Source organism: Carassius auratus, unplaced genomic scaffold (genome assembly GCF_003368295.1).
Source record: "Carassius auratus strain Wakin unplaced genomic scaffold, ASM336829v1 scaf_tig00000254, whole genome shotgun sequence".
Taxonomy (NCBI): Eukaryota; Metazoa; Chordata; class Actinopteri; order Cypriniformes; family Cyprinidae; genus Carassius; species Carassius auratus.
Genome location: NW_020523286.1, coordinates 1,898,799 through 1,922,711, shown reverse-complemented (window position 1 = coordinate 1,922,711; position 23,913 = coordinate 1,898,799). Strand labels below are relative to the sequence as shown.

The window sequence follows — 23,913 nt, the reverse complement described above, 5'->3', positions numbered from 1 at the left end:
CTAATGCTACTTAAAACTGACTACTAAACTGCATATTTAAACATTGCCACTGACATAAAATCTAAACTCAACTGGTTTGACTTCTCTCATAGCACTTAAGACCTCTTTAGTTCTCAAACATGCATATAATTAAAACAAAAATGAATATACAGAATTGTATAATTGTGCAGTTTGTCTGTCATTGTAAAGCAAACCCCTTCAGGATGATACAAATCCTCAACTTCTTGTCATGAGACACATGTGATATCACTATCTTCACATCGTATTTCTGTTTTTATTGTGAAATGGCATTGGTCGACACAATTACACTTTTGTTCAACGAAAATACACAGGGTTTCTTGTGCTGACACTATGATCACGATTCTTGCATATATGGGCCTCATGAGCTAAATTTTTGTGGTGCATCAACACATTTGTCCTGAAGCATTCAAACCCTTGCAAATGAGATTTGTCAAGTTCAAGTTTTCTTATGTTTCAGTAGAAGATTTACTGCAGTAAAAACAGTTTAGGTTAGCGGTATTAGCCAAGAAACAGGAATGAACTGGAAACTAGATCCTTCCTCTGCTTCTTCTCTTCCTGACAGGCATTTGCAAGCACTGGAGCAAACCTCTAAAGTGTTCAGCATCAGTAGAAATGACAAGAAATGCCACAAGCAGATCATATCTGTGAATCCAGCATTCAGAATTTTCTTTGGAGCAGATGAAGAATGTGGAGGGTTTTGTCTTTGACAGCAACAAGTGGGGGGTCTGTGAGGATTTGCTGGCAGCAGCAGGTGAGGCGGGTGAGATGATCTTTGTCTGAAGTGTGAGAACAGCAGACAGTGGGAGGGAGTCAACAGTAGTGAACCTGCTGAGCTGCTGCTGTGGAGCACAGGGATGGGTCTTTACAGCGCCAAAAACACTGGACAGGAAGAGCAGATCGAGTTTCTTTTGAGTGCCAATGGATTCAAGCTGTAAATGTGTGAGATCTTGATCAGTAATGACTTCTGGCGTATGGAAAATACAATACTTTGAACAAAATGACATTGAATTTATGGGTTTGTGGAGATTTATTACAGAAGGAAATCTGTTTTTTTCGCTGCATTGGAAATCCCCTGCTGTCACAATGCAAGGCTGTTGATGAATTTTTGTGACATAAATTGTACATGTTTTAACATGCTCATAAATAGAAAAACTGGTCTTGTCTAACAGCTTCTTTAATTGTCATTATAGGCCTTTTATTTTGTACACAATTGTTGTCCTCAGATGACTCAAAACTCTGGAAGACTTTGCGGTGCCTTAATCATTAATTATAATCCTAATATAAGATATATTTTTTGCTCATGTCACCTGTTCTCTGTAGTTTCCAGGGCTTGCGTTGCGTTTATTATTTTGTTGCAAGCAGATTAAAAGGATAGAAAATTGTCATAATTTATTCACCCTCTTTTTGTTCCAAACCTATATTTGTTCCGAAACTTTCTTTTGTGGAACATTGAAGTAATTTCAGACTTTTTTTTTTTTTGTGCTTACAATATAAATCAATGGGAACCAAAATGGTTTGGTCACTATTTGGTCAGAAAGGTTTGGAACAACATTATTTACAATGTGAGTAAATAATGACAGGATATTCTCATTTTTCGGGTGAACTATCACTTTAATGAAAAAAAAAAAAAAATCTAAATTACAGTCAAATTACTATTATTTTGTTTAATGTGGTCTTTTTAAAATATACTCTTTTTTTAATTAAAGCTAGACTGCAGCAAATATTTAGACATTTTGAAAACATCCCCTGATTGCATCTCTTCTTAAAGGAGTTAACCTTCTGTCCCAGGCCACTGAGTAAAGCGTTCAGTCCAGCCTCTCAGGGGAATAAACACAGACAACTCATAAAATGGATTATTGCTTTAGTTATGTTATTTATGGTGACAGAAGTATGTAAACTGTATGGAGACTGAAAAGAGAAAAACACTCAGCCAAAGACCTCCAAAGACAGCAGCCAAAAATAAAATCGGTGGTGTTGAGTTGTTGTTCTGAAGGACTCCAAACTGACAAGTCCCACGGGAACAAAACATTGCTTTTCATAACAGAATATGCTTCTTTTTTTTATACCGCAAAGCACATTTATACTTTAGTAATGAAGCTATTATTTAAGAACCAAGAACTGTTTAAAAAGGAAAGAACAAGTTGCCTGAAATCCTTCGCCCAATATTCGTTTACAATAACAATATATAAATCTTCAATTTACAAATCTGACCGGTCGACAGCAAACTGATTTCATAATGATTCATTATTTGCTAATTACTATTCACTGAAACACCACAATGCAATTGCTGAACTTTAAATCTTAAAGTACTGAACAGCTGAAGTCATCTCCAGAAAAAGGCCCTTAATTTTCTAATTAAATCTCAAATGAACAACAACAATAGTTGGATTGAGTTTTCACTCATACATCATTAAAACTGTGCCTTTGACTTCTTTCAGTGTGCTGTCGTCATTCATTTGTATCAATCTTTTTCAGACCGTTACGGTGTCTTGTGTTATGATTAATTATTCATAATAAATCTGATTACTTGGGAGAGATAATCAGAAAACAAAATGCGGCAGATGACGGTGGAGGTGAGTGGAAGTTGTAGAGAAGACCCTGTGGAGCCCAGGATCTGCAATTAAACTGATGAAGCGCACAAGCGTGGATTAAGTGCTCAGTCAGATGTTCAGTTAGGCTACACACAGCCGCACACATACATTTGCTGTGCCCTGTTCTCTAATTATAATTCATCATTCATTTCTCAGTGTGTCATCGGCAAGATTATATTAGCAAATCTCCAAGCGCCAAACAAAACATACAAAAACATGCAATCCTCACAAACAACGTTCCCCCAATGAACCTGTTTAGTGACTATTTGAGGCTTTGGTTTTTTTGTTGTTGTTTTGTTTCAGGGTTTTATATATGCATATATATATGTGTCTGTGTGTGTGTTTAAAAAAAAACTTTCATTATAATTTTTGCGTACTGAGACTGAAAAAGGAGTGAAATCCACCTTAACATTTCTAAGTTATATGGTAATTATATGTTTCATAGTTTTTCCATGCTGTGATGATGTGATGAAATATATAGAGCTGGTGTGAAAGAGCAGGGAAATCTGTGGGAATTGTAAATGGATAGTTAAATGCACAATGGAAATTTATGTGCCCGCAGATGTCACAGACACATGTGCAACCTCAGAGAGCGACAGAAAAAAAACCTTTTTGACATGGTGCAATTAGTGTAAATCTTTAGTATCTTCACATAGAAATATATGAACCAAAATTCACTTAAATCAAGTACTATTTATGTGGGAAAACCCTCATGAAAACTTATGTGCACAGTGCATGTGCATTTGATTCCCACAAGGTGGCAGACTTTCCTCAAGATAAAATATGGTCTTCCTCTACCAAAGAAGCGTACATCAGCAAAATAATTATACTGGGGTAAGGTGAGCAAATTAAGTTATAGTTGCATTGTTTATTATAATTGTTCACCTTATTTGAGGCTCTCTAATAAGGAAAGGTTGTTAAAAAGGAAGTAGGCTTTCCCATATGCAGTGAATATGACATGGGGTGATGTCAGTAAAAACAATTTGAACAATGTTTGCTTAGAGGATTACAGGTGACATGAGACAAAGAGAGTGAAAAGAATTTCTTTCTGAAGCCACAAGTTTAGACATGTGTCAATGCATGCTCTAAGACATGGAAAAAATTGAGTGAGAGTGCAAAAATAAAAGCCACGGGACATTTTCCTTTTAAGATTTTAACTGAACCCGTGCACAGAAATGAGCAACACACACTCTTTGTTTAGTTCAACATTTAAGCTTTCAAAAAGACTAAATTTACAAAAACGTTATGATATCAGTAAAAACCCGCAAAGGGTCTAAAATAAAGTTGAACTTTGCAGTTAATTCAGTTTAGTTTTTTTCTAGTTTTTTTTTTTAGGTGATTCACATGCAGTACAAACCAAACTGTTTTTGTGTTTACCCAGATTTAGCTATACTTGTTCAAACGAGAATCGGTAATTAATTCAAATGTAGGTTGTTTGCCAATTTTTACTGTCTAAATGATCCACACACATAAAGACACATTCCAGTTCTGTATTTATTGACTGTGATGTCTGTCTTGCATGAAGACAGACGGAGAGACTGGATGAAGAGTACTGAGTACATGTCAGAGTAAAATAGAAAAACATTATTTAGTCATGAGAGCAGCACCATAAAAATGTAAAAGTCTATGCTGAGATCATCAGCTCAAGATCTACAGTGAATCATTGACCCCCCAGAATCACAGGACAAATATGTTTAATACATTAATTGCTTATAGAGGAATGAATGGATGAATGAAAGAATGCTTCTGCATGCAACTCTATCTTCGTGACACTGGAGGGCAGTAGAAAGCTACAATCATTACGTACAGTAGTTATGGAAAGCCATTATTCTTTTCTGCTTTTCTGGAAATTTCAGCTTCTTTGCAGAACCTTACCTGAACAGATCTTATCATAAACACACCTTTGTATTACATTGTATTCATTATTATATCAGTCTATTGACTTACAGTCTACTACATGTAGATTATTTATTTATACTCGTTTATTGTCTAGTTTCATCAATACAAGGAAGTTTGCCAGTAGCACCAATGATTTCACATGCAATAAAAACCTACAGTTTTTTTTTTTTTTAAGCAACACGTTCAAATAAGAATTTGTAATGAATTAAAATGTTGGTTGGTTCAATGTTTTGCTGTCTAAATTGTATATCAGTGCCACGTTGCACACAGGCTGATATTAGACATTGAATTATGCTAATTTTCCCTATTTTAATACTAACTTCAAATAGATTTTTAAAAACACTAATCATTTATCAACAGTGGTATGTGTAATCTTCACCCAAACACAAAATTAATATTCATTTTTATATTGTACATTGTAATATTTTGATGCCTAAATTAGCTTGTTTAGGTTTTAGTTTTTAATGTAACCCCAATAAAAGGTAGTGATTTCTGTATGTAGATGGTGTGAAAGTTGGGTCTGAGAGAGAAAATGAGAGCAGAAGGGGGAGGAGAAGAGAGGAGAGGATGGGAGGGACTGTTTCCCCCACTTCTCTCTCTTTCCCTCTCCTCACTTCCATCCCTACTTGAGAAACAGTGCTTCACTGTACCAGATGGACACCAGGTCCCTTTCCCCTCATCCTGGATCAATCTTTTTCCTTCTCTCTTTTCTCCACGTCTATCATCCAGTTGGCTCTCTTTGCTTGTTTCAGATCCTGTTCTACCAAACACGCACTCATCTCTCCCTCCCTGTTGGTAATTTTTCCCTGTCGCCCCACTCTCAGTCAGCATGGTGAACAGATAACTGCTTAGCTGTGGAACATGGGCTCCTGCCTCTGCAAAGGTCACCAAGGTCAGTCTCTTTCTGATTGTATCTGAGTTTGTCTGTCTTTGTCCGTCTTGCGTCCATCAACCCACCTGTTGGTCCATCCGGTCTTCACTCTTATCTGTCTATCCACCTGCTTATCTCAAGCATTTACGTAATGCATGAATGTGATAAAAATCACAGCTTATTCAAATATAATGCAAAATGGAACACATGGAGTTGTGAGTGAGTGAAATAAGTGCAGTCTATATGAATTCATTTGTTATATTGTTTGCAATTTTTACATTTTTATTGTGTTTTTTTTTTTTTTTTTTTGTATACTGATGCTTACATACTGCACTGGGATTAAATATTACACAGCTTTTTGATACTTGATTCTGATTGGTCAATCATGCCTCCCAGTGGTCTGATATTTCCTAATATTCACCGTTGTCCATGGCAACGCTGTATATCAGTCGGATCCTGCCCCGCAATTGGAGCGTTCCAACATTAATTTAAAACATATAGAAATGTAAAGTAATTTAAATATATGTGTGTGTGTACACACACACACACACACACACACACACACATATAGATAGATAGATAGATAGATAGATAGATAGATAGATAGATAGATAGATAGATAGATAGATAGATAGATAGATAGATAGATAGATAGATAGATAGATAGATAGATAGATAGATAGATAGGTAGTTGATGATTACACACACATACTATACAGGTATGATTATAAAATCATTCTCAATCAGTATTTCATTCCACGTTTTTTATAATAATTTTCTGAGTAGCAGTGTATTAAGTGTACATTTGTGTGTGTGTGTGTGTATGTGTGTTTAATAACTGCTATCAATAGCTGCATCCCAAATAACACACTATACAGTATGCCCTTATACACTATGTACTTGTGCACTTTGTAATCAGCCGTGTAGTGTAAGAATTATGTAAGGTTATTTTGTCATTCATCAGATAGCACCTCTCCTTCTGCTTGACAGCTGCAACACTTGAGTGCACATTTTTTTAAAGGGATAATATGACGTTGCTAAAAAGAAAATTAATTTGTGTATTTTGAGTAATGCAATGTGTTTATATGGTTTAAGGTTTAAAAAATATAGATATTTTCCACATAATGTAAATGATTATTTCTCCTCTATGCCCTGTCTTTCTGAAACGCGTTGATTTTTACAAAGCTTATCATTCGGAAAAGCGAGGTGTGCTCTGATTGGCCAGCTATCCAGTGCATTGTGATTGGCTGAATACCTCAAAGTGTCCTCTTTTGGAAGGCCAAACAAAGATGTTTCGCTTTCACAATGAAACACACAGTGTCTCCACAACATGGTGCCGCCAGCAACAGCGAGAATAAAAGTTACACCCTTCTTTCTTTGCATGAACATTTGGACGGTGTTATGCAAATCTTCCCACATTGTGTCATAGGCATGTGGGGGCTTGTTTGAATGAGCAGTTTTAGGAGGGCTTTGTTGACTTTACTTCGATAAAGAATATCTCTTTGGATTTGAGACTTTAGTCTTTGCAACTTCACAGATCTTCTTTATGCACCAAGAGCTTGTAGCACTCCAAAGAGAAAGGAAAAATTGAAATTGCATCATATGACCCCTTTAAGTTTGACTTTAGTGCATCATCCTGGTATTTAAAGTGCACTTTTTCTATTTGAAAATTTTAAGTGTGAACACACTACTCGCACTACAAAAAAAAATGGCACAGAATATTGCATAAGTACACCAACTGGGATGCACCTATATTATACATTAATATAATAATATGAAATGATTCTCAAATTAATATTTCATGTCCACTAATTTACTTATATTGTGAATAGATGTTTAAATAAAGATGTAGATGTGTATTAAATGGCAATAAAATAATTATCATATCCACATTTCATGTCAACGCAATTGTTCATTTGGTGAGTAGGCCTATCCTTGTCATAAGTGTATTAGCTACCAATTTAGTTTAGGGACCAATTCTCACGATTAACTAGTTGCTTAATAGCATGCCTATTATTAAAATATTGGCTGTTAATTAGTAATTATAAAACACATATTCTGCATGACCATATACTACATCCATAATATTACCCAAAACACTTCACAACTACTGTAATTACTATTAATAAGAAGAAAATTTGTAGTGTACTGAGGGAGAAAAAAAAGCATAGTAAATGGTTTGGTAATAGTGAGAATTGGACCTTAAAATAAAGTGTGACATTGTATTCAACTCGGTCCAGTTTGATTAGCGATAATGGCTCTATCACCTACATAATGACGATTAAAATTAAAACAATTCTCATATTAATATTTTATGTCCACGTATTTATTGATTTGTTAAGTGGCTGTATATTATTAAACTCTTGCCTAGTGACTATAAAATACTTCTCAAATCAATATTTAATGTCCACATTTGTACAGATTATGTGAGTATCTCTTTACATTATATCTTACATAATGACTAAGGGATTTATTTTAGTTATTTGTCGCTAAATTCACAAGCCAAACAGAAACAGTTGTTGACGCTGGAGTAGCACAGCTAATTCTGAGAAGTTACATTTCATCCTCAAGGTGTCCTCCACGGAAATGGCACAGATGAAGTGGATGATTTGTAAATCCCAGGGAGCGGAGGGTAGTGTTTGTCTGTCTGAGTTCTGTGGGGGTTTGAAAGTCCAGGGCTCTTTAGCTAATGCGGAGCTTGGAGTGAAATGCCAGGGTCAAAGCAGATGTATAATGCATACACGAGACTGATGGAGTTTCACAGTGATGAATGGGAGGTGGGATGTAGAGAGGGAGACACGCACGAGGTGTGACACTGTAAAGGTCACGCATTGTCAGTTGATACCTGTTAGTGAATAACATGCTGGCGGGAGCCCGAAGCTCCACAGACTGAGATTAGCTGTCCTCTTTGAGGTCTAACCTCAATGAGATGCGGCCATTGACGAAAGTGTGCTCTCGAACATTGGGGATCCCCAGGGAGGTGTTGTCAAGACAATCTCTTGTTGCTATGGAAACAGAGCAACAGTAGTGAGTCCCGTCCATCCACTCCAGATCAAACTGCTACATGAACACACACACACACACACACACACACACACACACACTGTAAATATAAAAAAGTATATAAACAGTTGTTTGCAATTAACAGCAACATATTTTGTCTCTTTAGAGCTGCAAAGTGGCCAGCAACACCCAATGGAAGAGCTTAACTCAGACGCTGAAGGACAGCCCATCTTTAAGGTGTGTTTTGTCAGAAAAATCTAAAGTGGAAGTGTATATGAAGATGTATAAATGATACATGGGAGTGCTTTCACACTCTGAATGTGTAAGATCTGGTAAAAGTGTCTTGTTAGGTGTAATTAGCACATGTGATTCACTTGTAAATGTGATTTCTGAAAGGTTTCATTTGGTATGTTACTTTGGCTTGTGTTTCCTGTCTTGTCATGTTATTTTAGGGTAACCATCAGCCCTACAATGGCAGCATGTCAGATAAAAGGAACAGCAGCGGGTATGACATTGGAGAATTGGCTACATCTTCCCTGCTGGGTGAGGAGCAAAGAGCGCATGTTAGGCACTGTCACTCTGTGTGTTGTTTTGCTAGGTTTTTGCTAGCGTTCAGAATCATTCGTCTGAATCAAAAGAGCAGTCGACCTTTACAGAAGCTTGCTAATGTAATTTCCTTCTGCCTGCATATCTCTCATTTATGAACAATCTCTCTCTCTCCTTCTCTAGTGCCTCTTTAGCCACCTGTTTCCTTTCCTGATGTTTTTTTTTTTTTTTGCTCAATTTCTCCAGGCCCACTCTTTTCAGAGAGTTAATTACAGACACTAATAATGTTTTATGGGTCTTTAAGCTTTTCCAAAGAACATTTTTTATCATTTCAGTCTAATTATAAATGCAGTCACCCGCTGATGAATATGTATAATGAGGCAAAAAGAACCACAAATCTCTGATTGACTGCAAAAAATTAAAAATCTAGAAACTAACTGCTTTGGGGAAAAAACGCTATTAGGAGGATTAATTTATAAAACACGTGTCATGGGGAATGCAAATTATTGCTACTTCCAGTAATAGGTTTGAAAGGACTTGAATGGAAATTAGGCACCACGTTTGTCTATGTAGAAATGTTTCTTTTTTTTCACTTTTCCCCTGCATTGGGCACAAAAAGTACAATAGTTTGTTTAACAAAAATTGGGGCATGTCTAAATAAAGTTTAAAACATGTTTATAGTTTTGTAATTTACAATAAATATTAAAATATTGCCTTAAATATTAAAATATAAACCTTAAACAAATAAATAAATAAACACATGCTTACAAAAAAGGATAAAAAATTAACCCTACTGTATGCAGGCAAATCCAGCTTGAGACCAAATGTTTCTTTGTAGTTCTTATAGTTCACTCCCCCCAAAAAATGCTGATAATTGAATTACCAACAGGCCATCCGAGATGACATTGTTCTCTTCAGTAGAACAGTAAAGAAAATATTTAGCTGAAACCATAGTGTTTGTTGTTTCATAAATCCATGGCTACCGACACAATCAAAATAGCACATACAAGCAAAATGAAAGTTGTACTTGTAGCTCCTAGCAATATATTAAAACAAAATGAAAATGGCATTCTTTTATGATTTTAGTTGATGGACACAATTGTAAATGTGAAGACCTCTGAGGTGTTGCAGGCCACAATAATGATTTTAAGAGGAAAAATGCAGTTTTCATGCTAGGCTGTTACATTACTGTCCCTTTCACATAGCTAATATTTCTCAAAACATGGTATTTGTGCCTCTATTGCTTTGAAAAAAAAAAATGCAATGGGGCCCTAAAGTGTAACCATTGAAAATGTCTTCTGGTCCCTGCTTTCAGACACTAATCCTAAAAGGCTGTTTGGTTTTTGATGACTTTTGAGAGAATAAGCTCTACGATTTATCCGTTCTCACTTTTGTCCCTTTTTAGCATCACCTCTTCACCCTCTTCCTCCTTTTCATTTCTTTTATTTCATTTGATTTGCGCTCATGCTAATCCCTCCGATCTCCTCAGGACTGCTGGCCACTATTAAAGACCACATCACTAAGCCCACAGCGATGGCCCAGGGCCGAGTCGCCCACCTGATTGAGTGGAAGAGTTGGGGAGGGGAAGCGACGTCTGGAGGAGGCTGGTGTGGCTGGACGAGAGATGGTGGAGGACTGGGAAGTGTGCAGGAGGATGAGCAGCTCTATTCCCACCTCACTGATGAAATCAAAGAAGCGCGATTTGCTGCGGGTGAGACAGCATTTATATAGTTAACCTTTAAATACCCAGGTTTAAACTAATCTGTTCAGCCCTGCATAATAAGTATTACTGCAGTAATACCTTGCAGAAATACCTTACCTATGTTTTTTAATGTGCCTCATGAGTTCAGCATGATGGACATGAACAAATGCAGGGTTTTTCCATTCGTTCTTTCCACACTGATAGCTCCTCATGAATGTCTCATTGAGATGTGTTGATTTTCATGTCAGTACTATAGCAACCAATGTAGATATACCGGTGTGGCGAGTGGGGCGGGGCCGAGAGGCGTGGGAATGAGGAGTGAGGCCAGGTGTAGTGATTGGAGATGAGCTACACCTGCGCCCCACCGCTGGTATCGAGTCCCACATAGGAGATGGAAGGATATAAAACTGGAGCGACTATAGTGAAGGACGAGAGAGGACCAGGCCTGGGACATTATTTTATGTTTTGGTTTTTATTTGTGCGCACCAGTCGTCCGTGAGGGGCTGGTGCGCTGTTTTGTATTTATTTTGAATATTAAAATGTTTTGTTTGTGCGCCGGTTCCCGCCTCCTTCTTCCCGATGAATATGGAGTGTTAATATCATTACAACCTGATATTGACTACATTGTCTGATCAAACAGATCAGATATCATCACTTACAATATGGCGGTTGTCTTTCTTAACTTGTGGCCGTAAACAACCACCTAGCAACCACACAGCAACATTTTAAAAATACTTTAACAACCACATAACATTGCCCTGGCATTGACTCTGTGACTTTGTTATGGCAAAAACTGCTACTATTTTTCTTCACAAGTGTGAATTTCAAATCTTATTCTGAAGGATTTCTGTTTTTTAATTACCTTAACATAAAAATTAGCTGAAAATATAATCACCCTCTGCAATGAATGGGTGCCGTCTGAATGAGAGTCCAAACAGATGATAAAAGCATCACAATAGTCCACAAGTATGACTCCAGTCCACCAGTTAACATATAATGAAGTTAAAGGCTGCATTTTGGAATAAAAAAATGTATCATTAATGTTTAATGTGAGGTTAAACTTTAAACTGTTGCTTCCAGCTAAAATACAAGTCCTCTATTCATAATGATACTTTCTCAAATGAAAAAGTTGTCTTGCTTAAATTGGGAGAGAAACATACAACAAACATGCAGCTTTTCACTTTACGAGACATTAACTGATTGACTGAAGTCCTGTTTATTACTTGTGGATTATTGTGATGCTTTTATCATCTGTTTGGATATTTTTCTTGTGTACAATTCTGTTTTCTTTCTGGACCTCTATGTATATGCGATCTCTTTCTTCCTCTCACAGGTGTGGCGGAGCAGTTTGCTCTGGCTGAGGCAGCAATGAATGCCTGGTCGTCCCAGGATGTTGAAAATAAAGCTATAGGCAGTTCAATTCCAGTACAAGGTAATAATTTCACTGTTATTATCTCCTGTAAAGATTGCAATGGAAAGGTTCTATGAATGTTAAAGAACCCTCATTTTTTAGAGTGTAAATGTAACGGTTACAAGAAATTATATTAATCAAAAATTTTGCTTTTTAAAAGTTTAACAAAAATAAAATTTCAAGGACCTGTGAAATATATTTTCCTTTCCTTTTTTTTTTTTTGAGTTAGTTTTCTGGATTCCATTTTAATGGTTTTATTTAAAAAAATCACCAAAAGCATCTCTAAATAATTGAAGTTTTTATATTATATATATATATATATATATAAACTAATGTAAAAATTATTATTATTTTTTCAGAAATACTTTTGTGTTTTTACATTTTTCTGGTAAATAAATTCTGGTAACTAATTTTTCTGGTAGATGTTCCTTAAAAATAATGTTTTAATAATAATTTTATTATTAGAAGCTATCATTACATTAAGTAAGTAACAGTTTCTTCAGTTAAGAGTAATGCAGTTAAACCAAACTTCTATTTTGCATTGTTATGAAGACCTTTACGATTCTCGTTTTATATGATATGCAGATCGTTTTTCTAAAAAGAAACTGAAAATGCTCATAAAGTGACTCTCAGAGCAGTTCTAGAGATCATGACCATGTGTTCATATGTTGAGGCGGCAGAAGCAGAAAACACTGCAAGCATCATGCACACTTGAGTGATTGTAGTAACAGAGACATGCAGAACATGTAGGATTCATATTTAAATGGTATTTTGCAGCTTAATATTCAGACAATAGGTTAATTTATTCATCAAAAAATTAGCAAATTCCATGACATTCTGCATTATACAGTAAATTCTATTTTTATGACTGAGTTTCGTGATTCAGTCTGCGTTTAACGCACAGCTGAAATCATAGGGCCCTAACTAAGTGTTTTAGTTAGCTGGTCCGTGTGGAAATATACTGGCTATTCGAGTCCACTAGCAAAACCTGTAAATGGAAATAGTCTTTTTGAAGATCTCACAACTTCCTTAACCATATATAATTATATATTATCCAATTTATTTTATATTTATATTCACATCCGTTCAATAAAAGTAGCACAGTACATTCTGACCACCTGATTCATCTCTCACTGTCCCAGCATTTATAAAATGCTGTTATTTCATAACAAGATGATGATAGACTGTGTGTGTGTAAGCACAGACTACTGACCTGTTTAGCCAGGTGCAAAAAACATTTTACTCTGGAACTGATGAATCTTTCAGCCAGGCGCATGAATAAATGACTGCAAAACAGAAATGTCTGAATGTGTCTGGTACACGGTGACTCATGGATCGAGCAGTTCTGAGCTCTATATTGAGTTGGGATTTAATGGGCTTATTCATTTATTCTACAAATATCATTCTAGGAGATGTGTGTGCTTGAGGTCTTTTTAATCTCTGCTTTGACTCACAATGACGACGATGTCTTGACAGACCCCGAGGGACTCTATATTTCTCACTTCCTGTTGGACGGAGGGAGTCTGGGTGTTCCTCAGCACCTGTACAGACTGCACCCTGATGACACCAGCTCTCTGGCACCTTCTCTTCCTCCTCAGTCTCATTCCCCCAGTCATTCTCATTCTCCGCTGGACACACAGCGTCCACCGCAGGAGCAGAGGATCTCGCCGATGGAAGCGTCCCTGCGACACGCAGACAGCATCTCCCTGTCGGAGGATGAGGTTTTTTATAACTGAACTTTTGATGATGACAGTGGAACGAAAAAAAAGGGGTTTTCATCAGTCATTTGTGTTCACTGAGAAGCATATGAGGTGACGTCTGTGGTTATTGCTTTACCGTTAAAGTATGTAATAGCCACAGCTGAGCTATTTGAACGTGGGGATCGTTGTACATGCCGACATGTTATGTCCATATCATGTTGCCTTTTTGCAATGATGAGGGAGATTGAACTTTATGTTAACAGAGTCAGACCAATTACATTTAGGTAAAAGGTCATCGCATATGAATGCATCTAAAAATATACATTGACAGAGGGGTGATCAATGCCCTTTCACCTTCCACTGAGTGTTTGTAGATATTTGCAGCAGCCTTTGACAAATATTCGGAGGCCTATTAGCTCTATAGACTGAAGAAGAAAGAGCCAAAAGAAAACACGCTTTCATCTCCACAGACAGAGATTTTCCTGGTGCATTTCCACTAAGAATGACTCAATGGGACTACAGAGATGAATAGGATTCTTTTGTGAGGACTCTAGAGGGTGAAAGTGACTTATGCCTTTGAGCAAAGCCGCAGATATTACTTGGGACAGTGAGGTGGAGATTTGAACGATTTTTCATATTGCCAAATGTTTCCATGGGGATTTTGAGTATAAAACGTCTAAACTCAGCAAATGACTAAATTTATCCTCAAAGCTGAAGTGCACAATATTGACAATATTAAAAAAAAAAAAAGGTGGGTATGGTCACAACTGCCACAGATTTATAAGTCCATGTATATGTAGAACTTAAAAAAGTATTACCACAGGTAACTTGCATCCATTGTGTTAAAGATTGTGTCGACCATTTTGTGCAATCTTTTGTATGTGAAAAACGATGATTTACTCTTTAAAAGATCTATTGCGGCAGACACCACTTGCTAACAAGAAGATTCTTGTGTGCTTTTGCGTGTGTCTGAGCTGGAATAACAATCGTCTGCCTTTTCTCCGTAATTATCCCTATTCACACTCCACTGACAAAGAAAAGGAAAGAGAGAGATAGCGAGGGATGAAGTAGAAGAGAGAAATCAGCGACAGAGGGGATTATAGTAAATGCAGAAGAAGGAGAGGGCGAGAGAGGAGGCTTTTGGGAGGTGGAATGGTCAAGTGTTATCAATATCCAGCTCCTGCAGGGTCTTTTAATAGAAGTGTACATCCTCGTGTGGTGTCAGATAATGTGTGTGACTGCTTTTGGTGCTTCAGAGGAGGGTTTGAAGTAGGTTTTAATTGTGTTTATAGAGGCTCTGGGGCTATGAGCAGAATTGAAATTGTGTTTGTAACTGGAATTCAATGTCAATACAATATACAATATATTACGGAACGATCCGTGAATTCAAATGAATTCTTATAAAACCTTTTCTTAGAAAAAAGCACAAGGAATAGTGACTGAAAAACTGAGAAAAGAACCGAATTGGGATGGTTGAGAAATTAAACAAAGGTAATTTATTACTGAAGCCTTATTCTGTTCTTTCATAAAACAAACAAGGTTACAAACAGATGTCTCTTTTCATTTAAACTCTAGACATGTATATCTTATTATACAGGCTCATTTATCCGATTTCTATTTTTATCAGAAAGAAGTTTGTTTTGATTGAAATCCATGAAGATATAAAAGTGTTGATGGGAAAAAGTACATCAGGAGGTCGGTGCCAATAGCCTTTGGGGGCAATGTGCTGAGTGTCCTGAGTTCGAATCCCAACTTCAGGACCAATTCAAGTGATTTCCTTAATATTTCGATTTTTTTACACACTCAAATTTCTCAGCCAAATACAGTATTGTCCTATGCTAACAAACTATACACCAATGTAAAGCCTCTTTATTCAGCTTTCAAATGATGTATAACTCTCAATTTCGAAAAATTGACCTTTATCACTAGTTTTGTGGTCCTAGGTCACAAATACTGTATTATCATTTCACTTGTGGAACACTAATGATAAAATCACTGTTAAATAAAAATTCCAGTAGCCCCGTAAATCTCCATTTTAAAAAACATTTAAAACTACATTTTAAGGTAGATTAGTGAATCCTAAAATAAACCGATGTTCAGCAAAGTTTCCTGGTGGTGGTTTTGCTATTTTTGTTATAAAGATTAGAACAACTATTTTACATTGGAGACAATTCATCCCTTGTTGTACTCTGCTGCTTCATTTCAAAAGATGACTTTATTATTCCACTATGTATAATTATTCACATAATGATCCAAGTTAAATCACCAGTAGATCAAATGTTAATCAAAATGGCAAGCACAGACTGATGCCTGTCCTAGGTGTGTGATTCTGACGTCTGAGTTAATTGTCCATTCATCAGACTTCCTTCGCCATCTCTTCGATTATTTTCTTCATCTGAAAGAAAAATGAAGGGGTCATAAGAACATCCTAAACATACAGATAGTCAGTGTGAGCGGTGTATCCATCAGTATTTGTTTTGTGTATGGTTGTATGTGTGTGTACAAATTTGTCCTTGTGCAGACTGCTCTTATCACCTCTTTCCATGTGATGACGCCACACAGCCGCCCACTCTCCGTTATAAACAGACGCTGCTCACCCGTGGCACTCATGATGCAATGAGCCTGACAGAACACACACAAACACACATTAAATACACATAATGTGAAGTGAATGAGCTACCATTTATTCTCACTGCACCTGCTTTACAGTGCTTTCTGGCGTCAGATGAAGCCGCACAGGTTGAACATTACATACTTCCTCTAGCTGTTTACATAAATCCTACAAGAAAAAAAGATTTAGTGATGACGAGAAGCAGAAACGTTGGTGTTTTAAGATTCTTGAAAGTGGTTTCATTAGATAACATTAGATACTTCAATAACTAACAATGTTCAGCAGATTTGTCATAGCATTTATTCAACTTTGTTAATGTTAGTTAAGAAAAACAGAAGAGTTCACTGTTCAAAATAACTTTATTGTAAGGTGTTACCAAAATTACTGGATAAATAAAAATGTCATGCTTTTAAAATAAAATTTAATAGAATTCTCATATTCTTCAGTTGATTTTCCTGACAATTTGATCATCATTTTACTTGCCCTCATGCTTTTCCCTGTAAAATACTGATAAGTTCAGTCGCAGTTTTGCTTTATTTTTAAATTTTTAATTATAGTTTCATATTTGAACCTTGATTACCCCGCATACTAATCCAAAAATCTAAATACTGTCATTCATTACAATTGAAAATGTTGATTGATTGAAAATGAGACATTAAAAATCAGTTAAACTCTACACAATGGTCAACAATGTTGATTGTTATTTTTATACTTTTTTCAATAACTTTGCACAATTCTTGTTATGACTTTAATGTTAGCACATTATGAGTTCAATTACCTCATTTCTATGCTGATGCAGATGCTCCCGCAGCTGTGATTTGTTGATTGTACCCAGAAGAATAGGGGAGTCTGGGAGATAAGAGAAAAAGTAAAAGACATGGCAAAGAGACAGAGCCTCAGACTGTCAGACTCATTTCATTCAATAGCACCATCATTGTACTGTACTGGAACATTATCTTGAGTGTTACTACTTATCAGCACACAATCATATGCTTTATTGGCACACATTTCGTTGGCTTTCACTCTCTCCTGTCAAGCAACAAGGTGCCATTAAAGTCAAAGTGGTGCAATTGTGTCGTTGAGCTGCTGTTATTCGTTTGACTCACCGTGAGAGTCCACCACAGGAAATTCATTGTCTGCGCTTTCATTTAGGATGTGCTTCAGACTCGCCAGTGTCTCTGTTCTCTCCAGAACAACTCCTGCTGGAATCACAAACTGCTTGATCTGAACATTGGCCAACCTGTAGGAGAGCGTTCATGGTGAAAACTGTTTACTATCCAGCCATGGCAGCCTTGATTTCTCCCCTCAGAGAGAAATCCCATCTCAAGAAAAATGCAGTTTAATTTAAAGTCATAACACGGTGGAGCCTGAAGGCAGACGAGTAGAGGTTAACTCACTTTGGACAAGCGCGGATGAGAGATGGCAAGTGTGGGAGCTGCTTAATAAGGGATATGCCATCGTAGAAAGATGGACGGTGCTTTGCCCGAGCCACAGCGTTGGATACCAGCGTGGCAATCAGAGCGGGCACGGCGTGAGAGCACTGGCCGGTCATTTCCAGAGCCAGTAGTGCAGGAGAGAGAGTGTGTGTCACAGCACCTGAGAAGGCAGCTGCTCCTGTACACACATACATGCACAGCAAAATATGACCCCATCAGTACATTTAGACAGGCCTTATCGTCTCTGTGAGCCTGCAGTGTTGATAATCCCCCATCAGAAAGTTGACAGGGTAATATGTTTGTTTACCTGCTAGCGCATAACCACCCGGGTTTATCAAACTCTCTGCTGATGAGATTCCATCTGAGAGCAGATAGGCCGAGACCTCGCCTACCAAACGCCCCACCGCAGCACCTAAATCAGACAAATGCTGATTCAATGGGGCTTTTTTCAAATACCATTTGGTCTGGATTCACCGAAAACTACATTTGGTTAAACTACTATTTAAAATAATGCATTATAAGCTATTATAATCATATTTTGGCAACTACCATTGAGTGTAGATGGCTGAAGATATTTAGCAGAACAAAGGATTTTATTTCATTTTGTGTCATTTATTTGTTTCATTTATATTATTTAAATGAGTTACTTGAATTGTTATATTTTGTTATTAGTTATTTAATATGACTTATTTTTATTTTGTACATTATCTAGTTATTATTTTCTAAAAAAAACATTATTTGATTTTTCAAATACATGGTTTATAAAATGTTTATTTTTCTAAATTTTTATTTTTTAATTTTTATTAAATTTTTCTAAATTTGCTATTTATTTGTTTCAGTGTTGTATCATATTTTATTTACAACACATTTATTTTACAACAAATCATAATAATGACTTTGCATTTTGCATTTGCATTTTAATAACTATTATACATTTGTTTGTTTGTTTGCATATAGTATGGTGTAAATCCCATGATATGATGACCTAATTACCTACCATAAACAAATACTGGCATGAAATAGCCAGCAGGTAAAGGCAAAGTACAAGCCACGACCAACAGCCCAACCTTACAGAGAAATCATGAAATCAGCTTATGAGAATTTATTAATCTCTTGAACAAGCAGTTTATGTATTGCTACTTATTTGCAACTTTAAACGTAATACTCATTTTATTTCACCTTCGCAGTAATGAAAAGCCCTAGTGTTTGGAAGTAACTTTTGCCAGGTGGGTTCCATGCCTGCCAGAATGTTCTCTGAGGTTCTTGCAGGGCAGATGCATTCTGGGAAACACTGTACCAGGAAGTGCCATCTAATAGTGAGGTAAGTAGCTGCTTCATTGTGAGCTGTTAAAAAAACAAGAAGAAGTTGAAAGTAAATTCATAAACAGTGAGCAGATAAGTCTGATATACTGCCAATGTTCTATAAAAAGGCCTATCCTCACCTCAGCAGCTATGAAATGTCCCGCCGAGTGATAAAACGTGAAGCAGGCGAGGAGAAATGCCACTATGGCTGAATAAAGTGACTTTCTGGATAAGATTACGAATACAAGCAAGAGGCAGCTCTGGGTTAGATCACAACAAATATCTCCAGGCATCCAATCAAATGACAAACATCTGCTGTCAACATACAGCGGTGTCCATAAAGCTGAGACCATGTTACAAATCTAGGACTAAAAACCTAATGTGAACCTAGAAATTAATATTTTATGAATGAAGACATGAATATTTAAAGTTACACATTGCTATTCTGAACTGAATTCTATTAAACTAAAAAGAAAGTCTTTCCAATTGTTCAACATGATTTCCAGTCTGTGGGAATAAATCTTTCATCTCACTCTGTTGCCAGAAGTCTGCTGATGGGTTTGTTTGTTTTGACAAAACGCAGAGCCCAGCGATGACAGAATAAATAAATACAGCTGAGAATGCTGCAGAACAGCCTGAATCAGAGGAAAAGATAATCAGAACAATTACTGCTTCGTGAATGCTAACAATATAATCCAACCCCTGAGGTAACAGATATGAGCAAGCGGTATTTAATTCACTATTGTCCATCACCAACATAAGAACTTACCCGAGCAGAGCGAAAATAAATATTTCAAACGGCTGGTAGGGAAGATCAGAAGAAAAGCTGGTTTTAAACAGGGCCTGGATGGTTTCTGTGGACATATTGAATCAGTTCCCTCATATATCATTTTAAATGAAACCAGATTACATTAATGTGGTATGATACTTTCAGTTCAATCATATCTAAATCAAATTCATAGCATCCCACAAGACTATCTGATGGCCTTAGAGCTCTGGGGTGGATGAGATTACTATGAAGATATCATAAGCATCCGTTAGGGGGCGCTGTAGGTAGAGTACACCTCTCACCTTGATCTGAACTACAGACAGAAAGCAGTCTGAAAGTGATCGCGCCGCAAGCCGCTGCAAAGAAGCAGGGACAATAATTTCTGACTGAATAATGAGTCCCCATCACTTCTATACTGAACAGAACACCTGTGACAATGAAACAGAGATAAATTAACAGGGAAACGTCAATTGACAGACTGATAGACTGATGGGATTCAGTAATAACTTTGTGTTTGTTTTCTACTAAAGGATAACACGGACCACAGTGACGTTAACTCACCGCTGATTGGAGCCCCAAAACAGCTCGCGACACCCACCGCTGACGCCACAACCAGCATTTCTCCTTTAGCCGCTCTCTGGATGAACGGAGCCATGAGCGTCAGTAGCCTTATATACCATTTCAATTTGGTTCTCTTAATGGAAAACGCAAGTGGGCTGCGTGGTTCATGTATTAAAGCGCTGGTCAGCTACCTGTTTTCCACCACGGCAGGAAACATGCAGGCGACTCATGAACGCACCCACCATGATAGATAAATGGACAAATGGACCCTATTGAGATGATAAATTGTATTGCAAAAGGTCAATATATTCAGAACGTCCATTTATCCATAAGCTCCACATTCTCATTTGCATGTAAGATAGGTTTCTTACCACTTTGCCGAGAAACACTGTGCTGCCCGAAGCTAGTGTGCATATCAGGCCAAACAGTTTAGCGAAGAGATTGGAGAGGGACAGGTAATCTGGCATGTCCACCCCTAAGAGAATAGCCCTCGCCTCAGGAACACCAGAGCCTGAGGGGTCAAACACATTATGCATGGCAGATGCACCAGACAGCCCTTCTCTAGATATACTCCTCATTTATGAATAAACATTTCTGTTTTTAATAGCTTCAGTGTAATCCAAAGCAATCGTCTTTAGTGCTGTTAATAAATCTTTAGCAGCAGAAGTGTCATGTCCATTAAGAACTGTTTTTTTTGAGCCAAGTGGAGAAATTATATATATATATATATATATATATATATATATATATATATATATATATATATATATATATATATATATATATATAAAACAGTTTTTGGATTATTTGATTATTTACAGCACATCATATAATAATTATTTTTAACCAATATATATATATATATATATGGTAGGCCTAACTGCAATTTAACCATTTCAATTCAGTGAATATATTTACTTAAAATAATTATGGAAAATACAATAATAGTAACATGCAAACTGATGCCCCCATTTTTTTTATACAGTGTACAAATGAATATCTAGCTGACCTGCAGAGAATGGACAGATGCTGTGGGCGAAGCTGGTGGACAGAGCACAAAGACAGGCTGGGTAAAGCGTCCAGCAGAGGAACTGCAGCAGGTGGTGACCCTTCAGACATCTGTACAGCCATTGGTGAGCTAATAAGAGAGAAGGACACGGGCTGAGGTTTAACAATGTGCGATAATCGTAAGAAGCGTCTAAGGTCAGGTCTGTTTTTGAAAGACCTTGCCCCACTCAGCTGCTAGAATGCTTCAGTGCTCAAACAGTTAACTGCCAAACTTGAATTGTGTACAAATCATTTTTGAGTGACATGGTGGAACCGCTCACCATTCAGCAGCTTGGCTACAGTCATATCCATGAAGAAGCTCATTAGAGCGGTGATGATCCCTAACAGGGCATAACAGTACCACTCCATGCTAGCAAAAGACACCAGAACCTTCTTCACATACAGCACACACTCTGCCCAAATGAAAAATAATATAAAATAAAAGAGGATAATTAAGAGTTTAAAGCACTGAGGCTTGATAAAGTGAGCTCATTGATGCTGGAGGAAATGATCCACCTCACCTCTGATTCGTGACCGTGATTCTTGCCATGGTTTCCATGAACGCCTATTAGAGCTGATTAGCTTTTCCTCTGCCTTTTCTTGGTCTGTCTTATCTTCATCGATGCTCTGTTCTTCATTTTCTTCTAGACGCTTTACATTTACACAAGTCTCATCCATTGTCTAAAATGCAACATGTGAGCTCTTAATGACATTTTTTGAAAAGAGATATTTTGGTGAATATTGGTGACCGAACAGTTGATTGATATCCAACTGTTTGTTTACCATCATTCTTCATTGATATCTTTTTTTTTCTCAACAGAAGAAAGAAACTCAAACTGGTTTGGAACAACTCGATGGTGAGTAAAAGCTAAACTAAAGTGATATGGCAAAGCTGTATGACAACCACTCACTGTGCTATTAATCCACAAACTCTTATTAAAAGTAAAATTTATAGCAGAGCTAAAATAATAAAATAATAATCATTGTTTCACGTCCAAACATTTGTCAGTGAGTTGGCATGTAAGAAGCAGGATACTGTAATGTCCAACTGACTGCACATTATTCTTAAAAATGAGAAAACAGACACTCCGAAATATTCCGAATGATTTAATGGCAACCCAAAGTCATTTGAAAAATGAAAAATACACTTTAAAGAGAGCTCACCTTTCAGCCAGTTGACTCATTCCACATGAAAGACCGTTGAGGTCAGAATCAGCTCTGGCGTTACCAGATGTAGCTTGAAAGGAAAATTAAGCTTTAACTTATTTATGGTGCATGTCCTCTCCTGCTCGCCTCTGGGCAGCCACTGAATTGGAACGATGTGAAATTCATATTATTCACAAATGCCATTGAGACAAAGAAAGTTGTGGCCTTTTGGAACTTTTAATCAGGTATTTAATGAAATGACCTGCGATGTGTTATGAATCTTTGTTGTTAAGGCAGAGAGAGCAGGAAGTGAAAGAACCCGACTGACCTTTAGAGTTGTCATCAGGACTGTTATAACCCTCGCACACTTTAGTAAGCCCTGGCGATATTTCTTAACAGATGAAAAGAGAAGCATTTATTAGAAAGTGTACCAAGCTTTTCTCACGTGTTGCAAAATTTAGAATGTGATTACCTCCTTATATGGTCTCTGTATGAACACTTTGATTCACACTGCATTAACCTCTGTTCAAGGTGAAAGCAATCACACACACACCACACAAATTATTCACTTGACTCAATGTCGCACACAATCCTTCATCTTCACTGAGCTTCCTCATTTCACACAGATCAAATCACACAGTGCTGTGATGGAAATGCTTAATATTATAATTTCATCATGCAACAGTGCATTCCATTAAGCTGTTTCAGACAATAAAAACAATAATGCATAATTTGGGTCCTGTATTTAACAAAAGCAGTATCTCAATGCTATTTTATCCCTTACAAAACTGAAAAAATATAATGAATTATATGAAATAATGCATTTCCATTTATGGTAAAATAGTGCTTTTATTTTTCTATATATATACTGCAATACATGTATGGACTATGTATTAACACACACACACACACACACACACACACATATATATATATATATATATATATATATATATATATATATATATATATATATTTATATGTATGTATAGCATTGAATTATAGAAACGCACTATATTCTTTTATATGTAATAGCTTTATTGAAACACTAAGTTAATTCTTTTTTGTCAGCATTTCATATATGAAAACATGTGATGGTAAATAAGAACAAAAGCATTTACTTAGAACAAATATATATATATATATATGTGTGTGTGTGTGTGTGTGTGTGTGTGTGTATGTATTAATATACTGTTGCATGTCTTATAAAAGTCATGTCAACTCAGTGGGTTGAAATTAACTTTAAGGATAAAGTGATATAATAACTGGAAATATATAACATTATATGCTAAATCTA

General features: G+C 36.6%; 2 protein-coding genes across 2 annotated transcripts; one reads left to right on the top strand and one right to left on the bottom strand.

Annotated features, from left to right (window-relative positions):
* The first annotated feature begins 5,064 nt into the window (after positions 1-5,064).
* Positions 5,065-15,649, top strand: LOC113068914 (protein FAM131C-like). The gene is made up of 6 exons (XM_026241847.1): positions 5,065-5,403; positions 8,552-8,622; positions 8,838-8,928; positions 10,421-10,642; positions 11,967-12,065; positions 13,521-15,649. Exons 1-6 carry the CDS (start codon positions 5,373-5,375, stop codon positions 13,778-13,780), a joined length of 774 nt encoding a protein of 257 aa, XP_026097632.1. The 5' UTR covers positions 5,065-5,372; the 3' UTR covers positions 13,781-15,649.
* Positions 15,246-22,724, bottom strand: clcnk (chloride channel K). Its single transcript, XM_026241846.1, has 20 exons — positions 22,635-22,724; positions 21,992-22,151; positions 21,752-21,883; positions 21,433-21,561; positions 20,795-20,934; positions 20,615-20,692; positions 20,424-20,499; positions 20,165-20,290; positions 19,863-19,947; positions 19,627-19,728; positions 19,234-19,318; positions 18,971-19,135; positions 18,789-18,858; positions 18,099-18,203; positions 17,753-17,969; positions 17,462-17,595; positions 17,134-17,204; positions 16,443-16,523; positions 16,280-16,366; positions 15,246-16,139 (listed from the first exon to the last, which is right to left on the bottom strand). The coding sequence occupies exons 2-20, from the start codon at positions 22,146-22,148 to the stop codon at positions 16,101-16,103; spliced, it is 2,079 nt and encodes a 692-aa protein (XP_026097631.1). The 5' UTR covers positions 22,149-22,151; positions 22,635-22,724; the 3' UTR covers positions 15,246-16,100.
* Between the last annotated feature and the right edge of the window lie 1,189 nt (positions 22,725-23,913).